Below are 21,436 nucleotides of genomic sequence, written 5' to 3' on the forward strand. Positions count from 1 at the left end.
TGTAATGCTAATCCTTTGAGAAGGTACTGTGGCTGCAGGACATCTTGCCCCCCCCCCCCCCCCCCCAAGATAGACGGAGACACACCCACACTCTTTCTTTTCTTTTGGACTGTTTTTGTAATATGAGCTTGAAAGTAGCTTTACAGTGTTCACAGAGAAAGAACTCTGGCTGTAGGTAGGGGAGGTTACTTGGGGGCTGTAGCCAGACATGCACGGGGTCTAACTTAGTGAGACTTAAAAGCAAAGTCCTGCCAGTCATTGCAGCAAGATATCTCAGAAATCCAGTACGATGGTGAGTGCATGTAACTACTGTTTATGCCAAGTAAATCACTCAGCTGTACTTTCTTTAATCATATGAATGAAGTAGGTGGGAACACTGACCTTGGAGTTGAGCTTTTGGATATTAACTGATCAAGCAAAACAGCTCTGCAAGTATGGCAGTTATGCAAGGCCAAGAGCTTATAAAAAAACAAAAAAACAGCCAGAACAACTAACGGTATTGTCCAATGCTTTATATAAACGTGTTTTGCAACATTCTATAGTGACCTTCAGATTTCCTACTATTGACTGTATCTGTTTTAGAGGAGCCAATAAGTTGGGTTGGCATGATTTATTAAATAAAAAGAATGGACATGGATTGTTAAATTAGGAGCATTGTTTTCCCGTCGTCTAAATGATGTACTTTGATTGGCTTTGGGAGAAGGGGTGTGTTTTAGGTTTTAGATATGTTGTGTATATTTATAGGGTGTTTTTTACTTTTTGTTATCTGGCACTGAAGAAGGTTTTTGCTGAAACAGATATGCCATTCACCTTCTGTTGTGGATATTAAAGCATTAAAGTATTCCATTTCACTGTTGATTGTGTTGGCTATCTTTTGATATTTATTAACTGCTCACACCCATTTACTGTCTCAATACTGTGCACATCTAGACTTGAATACCATGATCATCGGTGAAAGTTTTGTGACAAAAGGTCTGTGAAGTGAAATGGAGCATGTAAATAACACTGCCTTCAAAAATTAAGAATATTTTAAATGCTTGGAGGCACAGTAAAACTGGGCAGGGCAGAAGTAGAGTATTACACCTGGACATTATTGGTCCAGGTGTAATATTCTACTTCAACTGAGAAAGGCATGCTAACACTTATGTATGTTACTGAGCTTTATATGGAGGGATTATGGGTTTTGCTGTGTTCTGTTACCAGTTCTTCTTTTTCGAAATGCCTTTATCCAAGAAATCAGCATAGTCAGTGACGAAAGTACAAGGCTAAAATCTTAACAGGGAATCCTATAAAACACATGGGAAGATCAAGAGTTAAAGGAGCACATTTCCATTTTTTGTAGTCTTACAGCATCTATTTCCCTACTGCCAGCATAGTTTAACTTAACTTCGTTTTCCTAATGCCTCTCTCTTTTTTTGCTGGAGGGTTCAACTTATCTCTGTTTTTATAGTTTACAACGGATGATCCACTGGTCCACTTGTTAGAGCTAAAGCATAACATTTACTGTTTAATTCTCTCAGTCCTGGATGTTCATCGTGTTACCCTGCTGCAGTCATCACACTTGGGTTATCCTGTCGTCAGGCGGTCCCGCAGTCGGCCAGAATTCCAAAGTCTTGGTCCGGCGTCGGTTGCTGTCACATCTTCCCTGACGTCAGTGCGCCAGGGGTATATATAACGCATCCGACGCCATTTTCTTCAGTCTTTCTTGCCACGCGGTGCCCGAAGCAGAAGCAGTTCGCAAGTGCCAGTCGGCCGACTCCTGAGATTTTCGAAGTCGAATTTCAGATCCGAAGTCATCAATAAAGCTAAGTACCCTGTTGGGGAAACTTTGCTTGCCTCAGACTGATGTCAGAAAAAGTTAATAATTGTATTTCTTGTGGGAAGCAAATACTTCATAAGGATTTTCATTCTTACTGCATACCTTGCCTAGGCCCAGACCACAACGTCACTGGTTGTCGTTTTTGTGCTAGGTTTAATAAGCGTACTATAAAAAGACGCTTTGATTTCGCACGGCACTACTTCGGTAGAAAATTTAACTACACAATGCCGTCAGAGCAACAGACTACCGGCGTGCACAAAAAACGCAAGTATAAGGACAGGCAGCCTAGACCCAAGCCAGACTCCGACGCCTCGGCTGGACTGGTCTCCAGTTCACCGGTCTTCAGTGACGCTCCGACGCATCCCCTGACTACCGCAGATCTGGAACCAGAGACCTCTTTGGAGCCTTTGGCGGAGAGTGCTAGGCCGACGCAGCCATTTTGTTTAGCCCCTACCGACGACACTGCAGAAAGAGATGTCAGTGCTGCAGAAGCACCTTCGGTTTCTGAAGGCGTCTGCAGACTGACGACGCTCACCATAAAAACGTATCCTAAGCTTAAGACTCCTATTAAACCTAAAAAGACTGCACTTCAGTCTCCAGTTCAAGGCCCCATGCCTAAAAAACAGATGCTCAAAATGGCTGAAAATTTGATCTCTTTAATCAGGGGTTCCCAACCCCCACCCGACAAAAGGCCAAGACAAGAGGAAGATTATGCCTCCTCTGATCAAGTGTCTATTTCCTCAGGCTCCTCTAGGGACCAAGATTACTCCTTCTCCCCTTATGAAGATTCTGATGCTGAGGATTCTATTCCCTCAGCTTCTCCTCCTGAGGACTACTCCTTTGGGGAAACTTTACACACTATGAGGGAACATTTTCACTGGGAAGGTCAGGACTACTCTGACTCAAAGAAAAGGCTCAGAGAGTTTCTTTTACTCCCCCAGCACAGACCACTTGCCATCCCCCCAGTTTTAGACATTGTGGATGATGTTTACTTAGAATCCAGTTTGAACCCAGATTCTCTGCCTCCTGCTCCAGCCAAACCTGACAGATACTGTAGAGTGCCTGATTCCCACAAATTCCTTTATAAAAGCCCTGTTGCAGATCCAGAGACTATCTCCCAGGGTCCCAAAGGGGCTAAGGCTTCTATGGCAAAAAATCCTGTACCCTCTGAAAGGGACTCCAGAGCACTAGACAGGTGGGGGAAAAAGGTTTACACCTCAGCCACTCTAGCTATGAGAGCACTAAATTGCCAATTTCACATGCTAAAATTTCAGCAATTTCTAATGTCTCAGTTAAAGCAAAAAATATGCACACTCCCTCAACAGTCTGAATTGAAAGAAATGCAGGATCTGTTGAATGCAACTGAACAGGTGGGCAAACATATTTTACAGTGTGGGTTTGATTCTTTGGAGGCTTCCTGCAGAGCAGCTGTCACTGGGTCTGTTATACGTAGGCATGCTTGGTTAAAGGAACAAACTCTGCCTGATCATGTTAAAGCAAAGCTTCTAGATGCTCCCTTACAGCAGGATGTTCTTTTTGGAGTTAAAGCAGAAGTCGTCTTAAAGAAAATGGAGGATAAGGCAAAATCTATGCAGACAGTCAAAGATTTTCTACAGGTACAGCCCCCTCGCTTCAACAGAAATTGGCCAACAAAAAATTGGTCCTTTCCAGCTACTGACAGACCACAGAGGGGTAAATACAGACGTCCAAGAGGCAGAGGACAACCACAAGCCCAATACAAACCTCGACAATGGGGCACTGCAACACAGAAGGGAGGAGAAGACAGGTCCCAAATTACCAGAAGGCAAACTCAATGACTTGCACCTCATCTGGCCAAGCAACACTCTCTTGGCAGCCCCCTTGGGAGGAAAACTCGCACTTTTTTCAGACAACTGGCACATTGTCACAAAGGACAAATGGGTCCTAGACATAATTTCACGAGGATACAGATTCCATTTTCACACCTTGCCAATGAAAAGAGGAATGCCAAACCTGCCACAAAATCAATGGGCAGAGGCACAAAAACAAATTACAACTCTCATGGACATGAGAGCCATTCAACTGGTACCTACACGAGAGCAAGGCCAAGGATTTTACTCAAGACTCTTTCTAGTTCCCAGAAAGTACAATGCCTGGAGACCAATTCTGGAACTTTCAATTCTAAACACCTTCTTACAAGTACCCAAATTCAAGATGCTAACACTACAGCAGCTTCTTCCCATGTTGGGCAAGAAAGCATGGCTAGTAACGTTGGACTTCAAGGAGGCATACCTGCATGTCCCTATCAGACAAAGTTGTAGAAGATACCTCCGTTTCATTGCAGGTTCAACCCATTACCAATTCTCTGCACTGCCCTTTGGCTTATCTACTGCGCCCAGGGTCTTCACAAAATGCCTGGCACCAGTAATTGCTTACTGCAGACAAAGAGGAATTCAAATATACCCATACCTGGATGACTGCCTCATCCAAGCAGAAAGCAAGGACATTCTCTTACAACATCTGGCTTTTGTAAAACATCTTCTAAGTTGCCTGGGGTACACAGTAAACGAAAAGAAATCAAAATTAGTACCCTCACAAAATGACATTCCTGGGTGCCAACTTGAATAAAACGTATCTGACGCCAGACAAACAACTACAACTGACTCAGTATTTCAAAACAATGGCAACAAAGACCCAACTACCTGCAAAAAAAATTCTGCAGGCCTTTGGCTTCATGGCATCTTGCATACTACTAATACCATTTGCAAAGCTGCATATGAGGAAATTACAGTGGTACCTAAAAAGCGTATGGTCTCAACACAGCCACAGCTTGGACACAATGATATCTCTCATTCCCTGCCTACAACAGGAGTTTCTGTGGTGGTCACAGGCATGTCACCTCAACAAGGGTCAGCCTTTCACCTTGCCCCCAGCCAGGCAAACTATGACAACAGATGCATCGGACTACGTCTGGGGGGCACACATGGCAGGACAGTGCGTTCAAGGCGTATGGACTGCTGATCAAAGGAATCTGCACATCAATCAAAAAGAGATGCTAGCTGTACAGAATGCTCTGACAGCCTTCAAGAATCTAATACATCTAGGACAACTTACAATAAGGACGGACAACACCACAGTAATGTGGTACCTAAACAAGCAAGGGGGTACACACTCCTACCCTCTATGCAGGCAAGCAATGACCTTGTGGAACACAGCTCTGGCTTACCAAGTTCAGTTACAAGCGCAATTCCTGCCAGGAAAAAAGAACACATTGGCAGACGACCTCAGCAGAAACATCATGGATCCCCACGAGTGGAAACTGGATCCCCAAGTATTTGCAATGATAACTCAAAAATGGGGCCTTCCAGACATAGACCTGTTTGCCAGTCCTCAAAACTATCAGCTAACAAAATTTTGTACAAGGACACTTCACCATCAAGCTTGGAAAGTGGACGCACTCTCATTCAGTTGGAAAAACCTGACAGTATATGCCTTCCCTCCATTGCCTCTCCTCACAAAGGTGCTTCTGAAAGTCAGAAAGGAGAGACCACAACTGATACTCATAGCCCCAGACTGGCCATGCCAGCACTGGTACCCACTATTGAGGAATATGGCCCAGGGCCCACCTTGGATTTTACCACAAATTGCCCATTTGCTCACACAGCAAAACAATCAGATTCTTCACAGCCAGCTCAAAACCTTAAATTTGGCTGCATGGCAAATCACCTAAGCATCCAGCCAGCTCCTCTTTCCCAAGCAGTTATGGATGTTATTCTGGAAGCTAGGAGGCCCAGCACCAGGAAGGCCTACTCGGACAAATGGAAAAGGTTTTGCGCCTGGAACCAAGCTAAAGGCCAAAACACACTTCAGCCTCACATGCCTCTACAGTATTTAACTGAGATGTTGCACAAAGGACTTTCTTTTTCTTCCATTAAAATCCATGCATCAGCTATTTCAGCCCACTACAACATGGATCCACCCTTATTTTCACATCCACTTCTAAGGCAGTTCCTCAGAGGGGCAAAAAACATTAGGCCCCTCAGGAGAGCACCTACACCAACATGGGACCTCAATTTTGTTCTGGAAAAACTTACGCTACCTCCCTTTGAACCAGCTTTCTCTGCAGATCTACAGTTTCTGTCATGGAAGACTGCCCTGCTGCTAGCAATAACTTCAGCTAGAAGAGTCTCAGAGCTACAGGCACTAATGGCAGTGGAACCTTTCCTCATTTTCCATCAAGACAGAGTTTCTCTACGAACTAATCCTTCCTTCATGCCTAAGGTGGTCTACATTATGGTAGGTACAAAACTGTACTTTTCCAGTGTGGCTTTAAATCAAACCACCCACTTACCCACCTTCTTCCCAAATCCACAGAACAAAGGAGAAAGACTCCTGCGTTCCTTGGACATTCACAGGCAACTTCATTACTACTTGGATAAAACTAAGGTTTTCAGAAAATCTGACCAGCTCTTTTTATCCTATGCTACAGCTTCACAAGGGAAGGCTATATCAAAACAAACCATTTCCAAATGGATAGGACATTGCATTCGTTTTTGCTATACCCATCATGGAAAACCAGTTCCTGCTACCATTAGGCCCCACTGTACCAGGGCAACAGCTACATCTACAGCCTTCCTCAGGGGGGTTCCAACCAAGGAGATTTTGGAAGCTGCAACTTGGAGTTCAGTGCACACCTTTATAAAACACTATCACTTACCACTTTACTCTAAGACTAGAGCTGGCTTCGCCACTGCAGTTCTGCAGGGCCTTCTAGCCTCCTCTAACCCTCTATGACTCCTCCACCCATCCTTAGCTTTGGGATTCTACCCAAGTGCAATGATTGCAGCAGGGTAACACGATAAACATAGTACAGTTTTGTACCTACCATAAATGTAGATGTTCGAGTGTACACCCTGCTGCAGTCTAGGTTACCCTCCCTCCATCCCCTCTGATCTATCTGGCTAAATCTCTACAATACCTTCCTGATGTATTTGCTTATAGCTGGAGGGATTTTGTGTTTGTGCTACAATTTCTTAATTTGGTACTAATTACTGACCACCTTTTTGGGGGCACCTGACATCTGGGGCAAGAAAAACTGAAAAAAATGGCGTTGGATGCATTATATATACCCCTGGCGCACTGACGCCGGAGCAAGACTTTGAAATTCCGGCCGACTGCGGGACCGCCTGACGACAGGATAACCCCAGTGTGATGACTGCAGCAGGGTGTACACTCGAACATCTGCATTTATGGTAGATACAAAACTGTACTTTTTCTAGCTCACTTTCATGTATTGTGCAGTCCCTTACTAACTTGTTTGGTTGTATATTACTGTAATGTTTAGCTAGGATCATAAGCCTAGATTTTCCTTTTTGAATATAGCTTTATTTTTGTTAACAGATGGTGGATCAAGTAGAGAAAAGAACATAGAAGACCGTGTCGACTTTAATCAAGATATTCTTTGTCCACATGGTAAGTGTGTATTGTAACGACTCAAGAGCTTTTATAAGCCTCTCCAAAGTATCCCGATTTACTCTGTATATGTCCACTAAAGACTGGAGGAAGGCATAGTTTATTCTGCATGTCTTGGGTATTTTTACAGATTCTTCTGATTGCCCCCATCCATAAGGGACATAAGCACCACCCCAGGTGTGAATTTACAGTTCTCCATCCGTGGATCCAGATTGGCCTTGAAGAGGGCCTGGGAAGGACTTTGCTTCATGTGAATAGGAAGCCTATTTCAAAGTGGTGGCAGTGTCTGACATGCACGTTTCTCCAGCATGTCCTGCTTGACACACTAACTAGGTTCATATCCGTGGAATGGATGGTCCTTGTGCTGTTTGTCTTGCAGATATGCAGCAGCTTCATCAGGGCTGGATTTGTGAGCGCCTTGTAAATCAGACACAGGTCACCCCTTAACAGGTGATAGGAGACAGAGTAAGGGGAAAGGGCTTTCAGTCTATCCGCATAGGATATTTTGTTTACACCCTGTATTTTCTTTGTGGGGAACCTTTGAGGTTGCTCCAGCTCTTAAAGGTGTCCGGTCAAGTACATCCCAAAGTGGCATGTTGTACTCAGTTATTGGTCTAATGAGGGCTATGTACAGTGGGACTTTGCTGTCCCTAGAACTGGATGCTATACCTTTAGTTATAAGTTGAGCCACATAGAATGTCTTCTTTACCATTGTAGATATGTGACAGTCGAAGTTCAGGCTACTGTCTACCTGGTGCCCAGATCCCTTACCTCTGACTCTATTGTTAGGGTTGTGTTAATGTAGTTAGCAGGGGTATTGTTTTCTTCGTGGTTAGTTTCAGGGCATGGTTCTGACACCAATCATTTGTTTGGTTTAGACACTCCTTTGACACCAATCATTTGTCTGGTTTAGACACTCCTTTGACACCAATCATTTGTCTGGTTTAGACACTCCTGAAGGATATCTGTGTTGCTGGGGGATTCGGTGATTGTCCCCTGCTTGCAGTCATTTATAAACTTTGTCATCTAGAGGCTCTCCACATTGACTATGGCATCTGGAAAGTGAATTCTGAACAGGAGTGGTCCCAGCACTGAGTCCTGTGGCACAACACTAGTAACTGGCCTCCTGCTGGAGCTAGAATCACCCACTTGGACCACATGTGTCCTGTACTTGAGGCAAATGGCTATCCATTTGTTGACATAGTGATTTATGCCCAGTTCTTTGAGTTTTATAATACCGAAATTGGGGTATTGTGTCAAATGCCTTGGCCAGGACAAGATGGGTGGTATGCACGGTTTTACCCTCATCCATTTCCTTAATGACCTTTTCAAAGACTGTCATCATGTTTTTCAGGCATGACTTAATCAGGGTACTTTGAAGATTCAGAAGGAATTCCCCAAGATAATTGTGATGACTCCCTTCAAACCAGGGCAGCAGTGGGTTCTCTCTTCTTTTGGAATTGGCTAGGCTCAGTTATCACATACTTCCTCTCAGACTGGATCTACCCACAGAAGAGCAGGGGCATTTGATACATCCCAAACCAAGTCATCTTCAACTGACTGCCTGGATGATAGGGTCTTAATACCTTCTAGGCACCTGTATACTGAGGACATGCAACAGGTGCTAATGGAGGCAAGAAAGCCTGCTACTAGAAAATCCTACATTAGCAAATGGAAAAGGTTTTCTAGCTGATGCCAGCTACATAAATTGCACCCATTCAGGGCTAGTGTTTCTCTCATTTTACAATGTTTGTGAGAGTTACTCTTCTTTGGTGTGTCTTACTCCTTTGTCAATGTTCATTTGTTGGCCATTTCTGAGTGTCTGCCCATGGATCCCCCTCTTTCAAGGCATTCACGTGTCAAAATGTTTTTGAAAGAGGTAATGCATAAGTGACCTCCAAGAAAAACATTGGCTCCTCCTTGGGATTTTAATTTTATTAGAGAAGCTAACATTTGCTCCATTTAAACCATCTCATCTGGCTGACCTCAAGTTCTTAACATGGAAGTCAGTTTTACTGGTTGCTTTGACCTCTGCGAGAAGAGTGCCTTGAGTTGCAAGCTGTTATGATGAGTCAGTCTTACCACATTTTCCACAGAGACAGGGTTTCCTTGAAGTAATCTTTTTATGCCTAAAGTGATATCCAAGTTTACTTTAAACCAAACTATCCATCTTCTTGTGTTCTTTTATGAACCCCAAAATTAGGGACGATGCTTGGATGTCTACAAACAACTCACATACTCTCTTGATAGAACTTAATCTTTCAAAACTTCTTATCAGTTGTTAATTTCTTGTGAAGGTAAGACGGGATGACCTGTGTTAAAGCAAACCTTTCTGAATGGTTATCTCAGGCTATTTTTTTAGGTTCATAGGTGTGTACTAGGCTAATGGCCTTGGAGCCTTTAGAAGCCTATCCCATAGAAGTGCCCTGGCATCGTGACACCCGACTTTAGTTCACGTTAGTTATTCCCACCACAACGAAGTCTTTCCAGTCAGGGTGAAGACACATTCTACCAGTGCCTTGGTTTCATCCATGACTTTTTGGAAAGGTTTGGACTGTAGATGTATTTTAGAAGCAGCAACTTAATTATGCTTTTATGAAGCACTACAAGCTAGATCCTTTTCCAGATATAGATCAAACTTTGTTAGGAACATTCTTAAGGGGATCATGGACCCTTATCCTTCCACCTCCCGGTTGTTCTATGCTATGGTAATCTCCCATGTAGCTGAAGTTACTGCAGCAGTGATCAATATGAAGAGCATAATAGTTAGTTGTGTAAATAAAGCTAAAGTAACAGTAGACGTTTGAATGATCACTGACTAAGTAACTGCTTCCTCTATCCCCCTTGTTTTTTGGTGTGTTTTTATGTCAGGGTGTGGAAATGTTTTTTTTGTTTCTAACGTCCACTCGGGGCTCAGCCTCCCTCTCATTTGGAATGAAAGCTTTAAAGGTATTGATGCTCAAACCTACCTTTTTAGTCAGTTCTGCTCGAGCTGACTTAGTGAGTGATAGGTGCTGTGAACATTTGGAAGCTGGCTGGCTGCTATATCCTATGAAGGATATACTCGTATAGCTTAGGCTGCTGCAGCAGTGATCATTGGTAATTTTACTTACACAAATTTATTTTCAGATGGTTCCCAGATTTTACTCTAAACTCTCTTGTCCATAGAAAAGAAGAAACCTGGAGACTCATTCTAGGCCTTTCATGACTGAAAACCTATATAAAGGTAACAAAATTTGAGATGCTGACCCTTCAGGTCCTTTTGCCTTTCCTGTTTCCACAGGCCCTGATTGTCACTTTGGACCTAAAAGATATCTGTCTTCATATTCCAGTCTACTGGTGATTTATCAGATTTAAAGAAGTGAGACTGCATTACTCGTTTGCCTTATTGCCCTTTGGTTTGGCCATTGCTACCAGGGTGTTTACACAGTGCCTGGCTCCAGTTATTGTTTTTGATGAACCAAGGCCATTCACATCTTCCTTTTCTTGGATGGCTGTCTCCATACAGTTTCCCAGTAGAGGGTAAACAGGGCTTGTCTCAGGTCATGTCACTCCTCCAGTGTTGAGAGTTCACTCTCAACCTCCAGAAATCCAGCACCACTCTCTCCAGAAGAATACATTTCCTAGGCTGCTGTTGGATGCCATTCTTCTTAAGTCATTCCTTCAACCAGATAAAAGTGGAATATTTAAAAATATATATTTCCAAAACCTGTCAGATCAAAAATAAGTCACAGCCAGCAAGTGTCTCAGATCTCTGGGATACATGGCCTTAACTGTATTTACTATTCCTCTTGCCAGATTACCTAGGAGAAAATTCTAGTGGTGCCTCAGTTCTACTTGTAACCAATATTCCCAGTCAGTGGAGAAACTGATTCCCATCTGACATTGCATGTGTATACCAGTATGCACATTAGTTGGATACAAATTTCATTTTGTGCTGTTACTGCCTTCAACATATTCTACCTGTGTATAGCATACATTCTTAGACTACTGATGTCCTTCAAGGATGCATCTGCAGTCCTTACAAATGGGTTGTCCTGTCGTCAGGCAGCCCCTCGGTCGGCCGGATTCCAAAGTCTGGGTCTGGCCTCGGCTGGTGTCGCACTTCACCCGACGTCATAGCTGCAGTTCTTCGGGTATAAAGGCATCAGCCGACGCCATTTTCCTCAGTCTTTCTTGCCGTGGCGCCGAAGCAGAAGCTGTTCGCAAGTGCCGGTCGGTCAGATCCAGAGATTACTACTACCGAATACTACTTGAAGACTTCTAAAAGCTAAATACCCGTTGGGGACTCTTTCTTGCCTCAGCCGATGTCAGAAAAAGTGAATAACTGTTTAACTTGTGGGAAACAAATACCTCATAAAGATTTCCACTCTTACTGCTTACCTTGTTTAGGCCCAGACCACGACGTAGCAGCTTGTTTAGCCTGTGCTTCTTTCAACCGACGGACGCTTAGACGTCGGTCGGAGTTTGCTGAACAGTTTTTCGGCTTAGATTTCGCGTACATTATGCCGTCGGATCCTCCAACTTCACAAGTTGTTAAGAAATGCAAAGAAAAGGACCTACACTCGCGGTCCGCAGTTTCTGCCGAAACCGCGGTTAAGCAAACCGCGAGTGTCTCGGTTTCGGCCGAAACCGAGCAAGCCGAGCAAGCGGTTCTATCTTCAGCCGAATCCATGACTACTACCGAGGCCCCTTCTAACCTGGTTGAATCGGCCTCTGAAATTCAACCTGCTACTGTGGTTTCACAAGAATTATCGGACACCATCCCCTTGGATGTTTCAACCCCTGCACGTGGTGCTGCTAGGCCTCCTGCAGCCATGTCCATAAAGGCCTTTGCCAGGGCTAAAGCAGCCAAAACTTCTAAGTCTGTGCCTGTTAAGCCCCTCTCACAGGCCCAGCTCCAGTTCCCAAATGCTTACTCTGGCAGAGGATCTCATCTCTTTAATAAGGGGATCCCAACCTCATCCAGACAGGGCCTCTCAACCTCCTCCAGAAAAGAGACCTAGAGCAGAGCCCCTGAGCCAGTGTCCTCAGATGATTCTTCTGATGATTCAGACAATACAGATCATCCAGAGGCTCCTTTTCTCCTTATGAAGACTCCGATGCTGAGGAATCGATTCCTTCTGCCTCTCCACCAGATGAATTTTCCTTTGGGGAAACCTTACATGCCATGAGGGAGCAATTTCAATGGCAGGGGCAAGATTTCTCAGATTCAAGGAAAAGGCTTAGGACTTTTTTGCATTTACCACAACATAGGCCTTTAGCTATACCTCCAGTTCTTACTGTTGTAGATGATGCATTTAATGATGCTTGCACTGCTCCTGATACTTTGCCTCCAGCCCCTGCTAAGCCCGATAGGTTCTACAGGGTCCCGGACACACATCACCATTTATACAAGGCTCCTTTTGCAGATCCTGAGACTATCTCCCAGGGGCCTAAGGCAGTAGCTTCGACCTCAGTTAAAAATCCCCTTCCCTCGGAAAGGGAATCCAGGTCCTTAGAGATGGGGTAAAAGTATACACCTCTGCTACTCTCTCAGCTAGGGCATTGAACTGTCAGTTTCATATGATCCAATACCAGGAGTTTATGCTTGATCAGTTAACTAAGAAACTGTCCTCTGATGACTCTTTAGATAAGAAATATGTTCTAGAAATGGTGCATAACATTCAGCAGGTTAGTAACCATTCTTGAAAATGTGGCTATGATGCACTGGAGGCTTCCTTTAGATCAACCATGACTGGCACAGTTATCAGAAGGCATGCATGGTTGAAAGAACAGGTCTTGCCGGATCATGTTAAAGCAAAACTATTAGATGCTCCTATGGATAAGGTCAATTTATTTGATTCTCCTGCTCAGCAGGTACTGAAGAAAATGGAAGAGAAGGCAAAATCTGTACAAACAGTGAAAGATTTCTTACAGGTTCAGCCTCCAAGGTTTAGCAGGAACTGGCCTTCCAAAAATTGGTCCTTTCCAGACTCCTCTAAAACACAGAGAGGCAGGAATAGGCGTTCAAGAGGCAGAAACCAATCCAGAGGAGGTGCCTACAGGGGACGCCAGTGGCAAGGTAACAACCAGTGAGGCACAGACACAACTACTACCACTGCAACAGGACAATCACAGTGACTTGGCTCTGGCACCGCCTACCAGGGAACAAATAGCAGCACCCTTAGGCGGAAAGTTAGCCTTATTTTCAAAAAACTGGCACTGCATCACAAGAGACAAGTGGATTTTGCAAACTATAGACCAAGGCTTACAGGTTTCATTTCCATACTTTACCAGGAAAAAGAGGAATGCCAAACCTACCACCAAATCAAAAGACAGAAGCTCTAAAACAAATAGCTCAATTAGCAAAAATGAGAGCTGTGGAAAGGGTACCATCTATGGAACAAGGAAAGGGATTTTACTCCAGACTCTTCCTGGTACCAAGAAGAGAAAAATTGGAGGCCTATTCTCGACCTGTCCGCTTTAAACACATTCATCATTGTTCCAAAATTCAAAATGCTGACCCTACAGCAACTTCTTCCCATGCTGGGCAAGGAGTCTTGGCTGGTGACTCTAGATCTCAAGGAGGCATACCTGCACGTCCCCATACGACCAAATTGCAGAAGATACCTCAGATTTCTTGCAGGATCAGAGCATTATCAATTCTCAGCATTGCCCTTTGGCTTATCTACTGCCCAGAGTGTTCACAAAATGCCTGGCATCAGTAATCGCTCACTGCAGGCTTCAGGGAATCCAAATATATCCATACCTGGACGACTGCCTGATACAAGCGGACAACAGAAACAAGCTAACAGAAGACTTACAAAGAGTCATTTACTTACTGCAAGCCCTGGGATATACAGTCAATATAAAAAAATCAAGACTAACACCATCCCAAAGAATAACCTTCTTAGGTGCAGAATTGGACACAACAAAACAGATGGCATTCCTAACTGCAGAAAAACAAGAACAACTTCCTCTCTACTTCTTGGCATTAACAAAGCAGAACCAACTAACAGCAAGGAAAGTACTGCAGGCCTTGGGCTTCATGGCATCCTGCATAATCCTGGTCCCTCATGCCAGACTACATATGAGAAAGCTACAGTGGTACCTGAAGAATTTATGGTCTCAACACAGGCACAGCCTAGAAACCGAAATACCACTAATCCCATGCCTGTAACAAGAGTTCTTATGGTGGGCTCAGGCATGTCAGTCAAACCCAGGTTTGCCCTTCCACAGCATTCAACCAAGCCAAACCATCACAACAGACACCTCAGACCTCGGTTGGGGGGCCCACATGCTGGACAAGTGCATACAAGGCTTATGGACTCAAGATCAGCTGCACCTGCACATAAATCAAAAGGAAATGCTGGCAGTAAAACTGGCGATCCAGAATTTCAGACCATTCCTCCAAGAAGGGCAGTTGATGATAAGGACAGACAACACCACAGTCATGTGGTACATCAACAACCAGGGAGGCACTCATTCATACCCTCTATGCCGGATGGCACTGGACCTATGGAATATGGCTCTGAGCTACAACATTCAGTTACAAGCAATTTTTGTACCGGGAAAAGAAAACATCCTAGCAGACATATTAAGCAGAACTACTTCGGATGCTCACGAATGGATGTTACACCCGGACATCTTCAAGGCCATCACAAGGAAATGGGGACTACCACAAATAGACCTATTCGCATCCCCACTCAATCACCAGCTCAAGAAATTCTGCACAAGGACGTACCACCCACTTGCTTGGAAGGTGGACTCTCTATCCTTCAGTTGGAAAAGCCTGACAGCATATGCATTCCCACCTCTTCCTTTGATGCACAAGGTGCTATTGAAAATCAAAGAGGAACGTCCAAGGATCATTCTGATAGCTCCAGACTGGCCAAGACAACATTGGTACCCATTACTGAGGAGCATGTCTCGGGGACAAATGTGGACACTACCCCTGATTCCATTGCTGTTAACTCAGAGCGGCTACAACACCCTGCATCCAAACCTGAAAACTCTGCAGCTGACTGCCTGGAACATTACATAAGAGCAACTAACCCAGATTTATCCCAAAGGGTTAAAGACATTAACCTTGAGGCCCACAGACCTTCAACAAGAAGGAACTATGCAGGAAAATGGAAAAGATTTCTCATTTGGAGTACTGAAAGGGGAAAAGATGTGTCAAAGGTAGACATAGCCAACATCCTGGAGTATTTGGCAGAGCTTTTCCATACAGGTCTGTCCTATTCCTCCATCAAGATACATGCATCAGCTATTTCTGCAGAATACAGCTTCGATCCCCCTGTCTTCTCGCATCCTCTACTCAGGCAGTTTCTGAGGGGAATTAAAAATGTAAAACCTCCTAGGAAACCACCATTGCCAGCATGGGACTTGAACTTTGTGCTAGAAAAATTGACACTCCCCCCTTTCGAACCAGCAGCAACAGCAGAACTTCAACACCTATCCTGGAAAACTGCTTTCCTGCTGGCAGTTACCTCAGCAAGAAGGGTTTCTGAGCTACAGGCTTTAATGGCAGTACAACCCTTCCTAATCTTCCATCAGGACAGAGTGTCCATGAGAACAAATCCTACATTTATGCCTAAGGTGGTATCCAGAGTGTCTTTAAACCAGGCTATCCACCTACCTACATTCTTCCCCAATCCACAGAACAGGGGGGAAAGACTGCTGCATACTTTGGATGTACATAGACAGTTACGCTACTACCTGGACAGAACCAAGGGCAATAGAAAAACTGACCAGCTTCTGGTAGCATATGCAACAGGAAGGGAAGGAAAAGCAATTTCAAAACAGACAATCTCCAAGTGGATAGGAAATTGCATCAGATTCTGCTACTCCTACCATGGAAAGCAAACTCCACAGAACATAAGGCCTCACTCTACAAGGGCTACAGCCACTACCACAGCTTTCTTACGAGGAGTGGCTACCAAGGACATTATAGAGGCTGCTACTTGGACCTCCGTGCATACATTTGCCAAGCATTATAACTTACCTTTATACTCTAGATCCCGAGCAGGGTTTGCCACTGCTGTTTTGCAAGGGATCCTAACTACACCATAATTTCTTCTTCCTCCTCCCCTAGTTTGGCTATGGTATTCTACCCATTTGTAAGGACTGCAGATGCATCCTTGAAGGACATAGTACAGTTTTGTACCTACCATAAATGTAGATGTCGAATAGGAATGCATCTGCAGTCAGGATTACCCACCCTCCTTCCCTCTGAGGTATTCCTAGGGTATTTGCCCATCTAATAGCTAGCTGGGGGGGATCTCTTATGGTGTATTTGTTTGTATATATGTACATACATGCTTATTTTTTGTGTTTGCCTTCTACTATTTGGAAACATTGGCATTTATCCAAAATTTAGCTATCCAAGAGGGCAACTGGCATCTGGGGCAAGAAACACTGAGGAAAATGGCGTCGGCTGATGCCTTTATACCCGAAGAACTGCAGCTATGACGTCGGGTGAAGTGCGACACCAGTCGAGGCCAGACCCAGACTTTGGAATACGGCCGACCGAGGGGCTGCCTGACGACAGGACAACCCATTTGTAAGGACTGCAGATGCATTCCTATTCGGACATCTACATTTATGGTAGGTACAAAACTGTACTTTTTATCTGCTGCATGCTATATATGTAATTTGTTTATGGTTTTCATTATTGCTTTTTGACTGTTTGCTGTGTGAGGTCAGATCATGGCTGAAAATGGTCAACAGACCTGCCCACTTGCTTGGTAAATAAATAGCTAATTTTGAGTGAACTGAAATGGTGGTATGGTTGACGCAGTCTGAATGCGTGTGTCCTGCTTTTTCATGGACCACACAATCAGACCCCCTTACAACAGATGCATCAGACAAGCAGGTACAAGTTGTCTGGAATGCTGCCTGAATGAAGAAACCTACGAGTGTAAATGTATTGAGGCATCCCACTGGGAAAATATTTTCAACACCTTTATTTAAATTATCACTCTAGGTATAGTCATACATACATAAATAGAAAAGAAATCCAACCATGTTAACATTCTTTTTCATTTACATACATTATACATTACATTTATGTTTTCTTTCTTTACAATACGTTTCATTTAGTCCAACACTGCATAAATTGACCAATTCCTGCATTCTGTTAAACTTCACTAGTCCTGCTGAACATTGCTTGTATGTATTGTACCCACAAATTCCATTTATTTCTATGTAATTTGCTCCTCTTTTCTAAAGGTTTTGTTTCCATATTTTATCTCGTTTGTATTAATCAACATTTCAAATACAATTGGTGTAGATTTTGATTTCCATATTCTAGCAGTTGCTCCACTAGGAAATATTGGCTACCCAAATGGAATGAAGCAGGGCACTGTCCCTGACCCTTTAGTCTCAATGTGAGCTGTTTGGAGCAGGCTTTGCTTTACATATCCATTACTATTCATCTGTCAGCCTTCTTATTCTGTTTGCTTTGGGTCTGCTGTTAGCACTGAGGCCAGTGAAGCAGTTCTCTAAAGGAGTGTTAGATTTATGGCCACAATAGAAGAATGGCACCATCCTGGGACCTAAATTGTCTTGACACCCCCTTTGACCCAGCAGCCACAACATGCATGTTCGTACAGATGTAGAGAGATGGACAGACACACACTTTTTTTTTCCACTTGGAAAGCTTTTAGGTTCATAGGTAGGTACTAGGCTATTGGCCCTAGGGCCTATATAAGCCTAGCCAAATTGTACGGTGGCTTTTGCCACCCAAGAAAATTATTTTCCTGTGCCCCTGTCAAGCAGAGCCACAGAAGTGATCCCCGGGGTGAATTTCCCATCTCCCATACAATCATCAAGATTTTTCTTGAAGAGTGCTAATGAGGAGCTTTGTTTGATATAGATAGGTAGTTTGTTCCAGAGTTTGGGAAGTCTCTGGGACAGGAATCTATCCTTCCAGCATGTTGTATTTATTGTGGTGACAAGGTTTAGGTCCCTAGAGTGTGTAGCTCGGAGGGATTGGGATTTCTTTATGTGGAGCATGTCCAACAGCTCTGGGTTTGACATAGCTTTGTATGTTAGGCAGAGATCGCCTCTGAGTAGGTGATATGTGACAGAGTAAAGCTGGAGTTTTTTGAGACTGTCTACGTAGGGCATCTGTTTGAGGCCGGTAATCCTCTTTGTGAGGTATTTCTGTGGCCTTTCTAATTGTTGTAGATGTCTTGTGAAGTACATACCAAAAGGGGTGTTGTACTCTATAATGGGTCTAATGAGTGATGAGTAGAGGGGGAATAACAACCTCTTTTTTCCTGGATTAGAAACCTTTTGTGATGAGGTGTGCCACGTAGAAGGATTTCCTGACTATTGTAGCAATGTGATTATGAAAGGAGAGACAACTGCCTACCTGTGTCCCAAGGTCTCTTATCACAATTTCGGTGTTAAGTAGACTACCGCCTATGTGGTAGTTCATGGGTACAGAGTTTTTACCAAAAGAGATGACAATGCACTTTTTGGTATTGAGCTTGAGGCCATGGCTTTGACACCAGGCATCTGTCTCAGTATGGCCCTTTTGTAGGATGTCTACATCATTAGAAGTTTTGATTATGGCTCCAAGTTTGCAGTCACCTGCGAACTTTGTTAGCCAAAAACCTACTGTGTTAGCCTTTAGTTCAGAGAAGTAGATACCAAACAGAAGAGAACCTAGGACACTGAACCCTGTGGTACTCCACTTGTCATTGGTCTGAAGTTGGATTTAGTCAGCTACTTTCACAGTGTTGGCAACCCATCTTGTGACAAGGATTTATACCTAGTTTAGTGAGTTTGTCTATAATTCCAGAGTGGGGAATGGTGTTGAAAGCCTTGGTGAGATCTAGATAGGCTGTGTGTACCACCTTACCCTCATCTACGGCTTTGGTGACTGCTTCAAAGAAGTCTGTTAGGTTTAGGCGACATGATCTGCCTTTTACAAACCGAACTGGGTAGGGTCCAGAGTTTGGAGATCACCAATGTCATTGTTTATAAGTTCCACGATGATACGCACCATAGCCTTGCAGACCAAGATCGTCAGTTTAATGGGGTGGTAGTTCCCGGGGTCCGTGGTGGCTCCCCATTTGTGGAGTGGGATAACCATTGCTGTGTGCCATTCAGTGGGCACAAAGCCAGAGGTGAGGCTATGATTGAACATGGTACTTAGGTGGGGTGCCAGTTCATTCTGTAATTCATATGAAACACAGCCTGGGATGTTGTCAGTTCCCATGGATGCTGTGTTCTTGGCTTTGGAGAGTGTGTTTTGTTTTACCTGTGCAGCCGTGATTACAGGTACTTTGCATTCTTCCGGTATAGAGATGGGCCCTTTAGGGGATGAGAGAGGGGTAAAGTTAGCACTGAACCTGTCTGTCAGGATGTTGGCAATATTAGTTGGTTCTGTATATTTAGTACCATTGTGCTGTAACTTAGAGCAGATCTGAGTGTTGCCATTGAGATTCTTGACATAGCTATAGAATGCTTTGTGGTTGTCTTTAGAAGCAGTGGCGTTTTTGTTTTTGTAACTAGCTTTGGAGGATTTTATGAGGGATCTCAGCTTCTTGCTGAGACTGACCATGGAGTTCCTCCAATCATGGGATTTTACTCTCTTTTTTGCAACAGTTTCTTTCTTCTGTTGTAGAGTTTGTTTATAGCAGGGAACCACCAAATTGGCTTCCTTTTTTTGGAGGATAGCATCTTGGTTCTGTTAGGGATTGCACGATCCATGCACTCATTTAAGTGCTTATAAAGTGCAATTGTATAGGATTCAGCAGTCATATCTCTAAAATCCATCCATGGGTGTTGTGAAGTTTGCCACTTCTGTCTTAAGAAGCGAGAAGTTGGCTTTGGAGAAATTTTTTACGGTTGTTTCCCTAATGGGAGGTTGGGGTGGGATGTGGATGTCTAGGGTGATTTGCTTATGGTCGGATCTGACCAACGAGGAATTGACCTCTGGTGTGGAACACTGGTTGTACATGCTGGTAATGACCCAGTCTAGGATAATGCTGCCCCTGGTGGGGGTGTGGATAAGTTGATCCAAGGCATTGGAATTTATGAATTCCAGAAAATGTTGAGCACAAAAGTTGATATACGAGTAGTTTTCCAAGTTAATGGTGGGGTAGTTGAAATCCCCAGTTATTAGGGTGCTAGGTTGTACCTTAATATTTTCCAGTGTATCAAGAAATGAGTGGGAATCCTGGGGCATGGTGGGGGATCTGTAGTAAACTACAGTTTGCATTGTGGTCTTGCCCAGAGTTAGTTGCACTTGGATAATCTCAGATGCATTATGCTGATCAACTCGCCTGGAGGTGTGGATACCCTTAATGAATATGGACACGCCTCTGCCTTTAGTGCTTCGGTCCAGGTTAGGTGGCCGAAAGATGTGGTATGAATTATAGCCTGGTAATGCAGGGGTGCTCTGTTGAGCCTTGAACCAGGTCTCTGTCACTGCACAGATGTCGATGTTCTCCATTTTAATGAGTGCCTCGAGTGAGTGCATTTTGAGGTTTAGACTTCTAGCATTAAGTAGCATTACCCTCAGATTTTGCTTGCTTGTACCTGTTACTGTGGTGAATTTGTCATTTGAATCTTGCCTAAAAAAAGCACTATAGGGGTGGCAAGAGCCTTAGCCAGTATCCGGAATCCCAAGGGCGACAGGTGCAGGCCATCTCTGGCAAAGCATCGTGGTTTGTTGCTCATGTCATCCCAGGCAGACAGATACTGGATCCCCCTTGAAGTCAGTCATTTTGTCCTTGTACTGTGGTATAATTCTGGGTGATGGCAGGATGCTACTCACAGCTAGGGTCATACCTGCCTGGGCTACAAGATCAGAAAGCTCCTCCATGTCTCTTTTCATGTAGTCCAGGGAGGTATGTCTCTGGTCATTCACACCAGCATGGACAGTGACAAAGTCATATTTGTACTTGCTGTGCAGTGGCCTGAGTGCATGCGTTATGTGGCGGATCCTGGCACTTGACAGGCAGCTGACAGTAACTTTCTCCTTGTTTAGCCTGGTGAGTGGAACATCAGTGTGCCTGACTATACAGTCACCTATGACTAGAGTGCTGTTATGCCTTATGGGCTGTGGTTGAGTGGCACACTGAGTTTGTGGGCTGTGTCTCATTTGGGTTGTGTTAGGGGGTGGAGGTTGCTTGCGTTTCTGCTTTGGAGGTCCCTGTTGCTTGG

At 44.1% G+C, this 21,436-nt stretch overlaps 1 protein-coding gene across 7 annotated transcripts in view; it reads left to right on the plus strand.

The window, feature by feature from the left end:
* The window catches only part of USP48 (ubiquitin specific peptidase 48), a 3,461,715-nt gene that overhangs the window by 2,121,521 nt on the left and 1,318,758 nt on the right, over window positions 1-21,436 (plus strand). For all 7 annotated transcript variants that reach the window (XM_044063244.1, XM_044063240.1, XM_044063245.1 and 4 more), the window contains one exon: window positions 7,199-7,270. In XM_044063244.1, the coding sequence (XP_043919179.1) occupies window positions 7,199-7,270 (72 nt within the window). The remainder of the gene's footprint in view (window positions 1-7,198; window positions 7,271-21,436) is intronic.

This window comes from Protopterus annectens, chromosome 2.part1 (genome assembly GCF_019279795.1).
Source record: "Protopterus annectens isolate FY-2018-M chromosome 2.part1, PAN1.0, whole genome shotgun sequence".
In the NCBI taxonomy this organism is placed as follows: Eukaryota; Metazoa; Chordata; order Ceratodontiformes; family Protopteridae; genus Protopterus; species Protopterus annectens.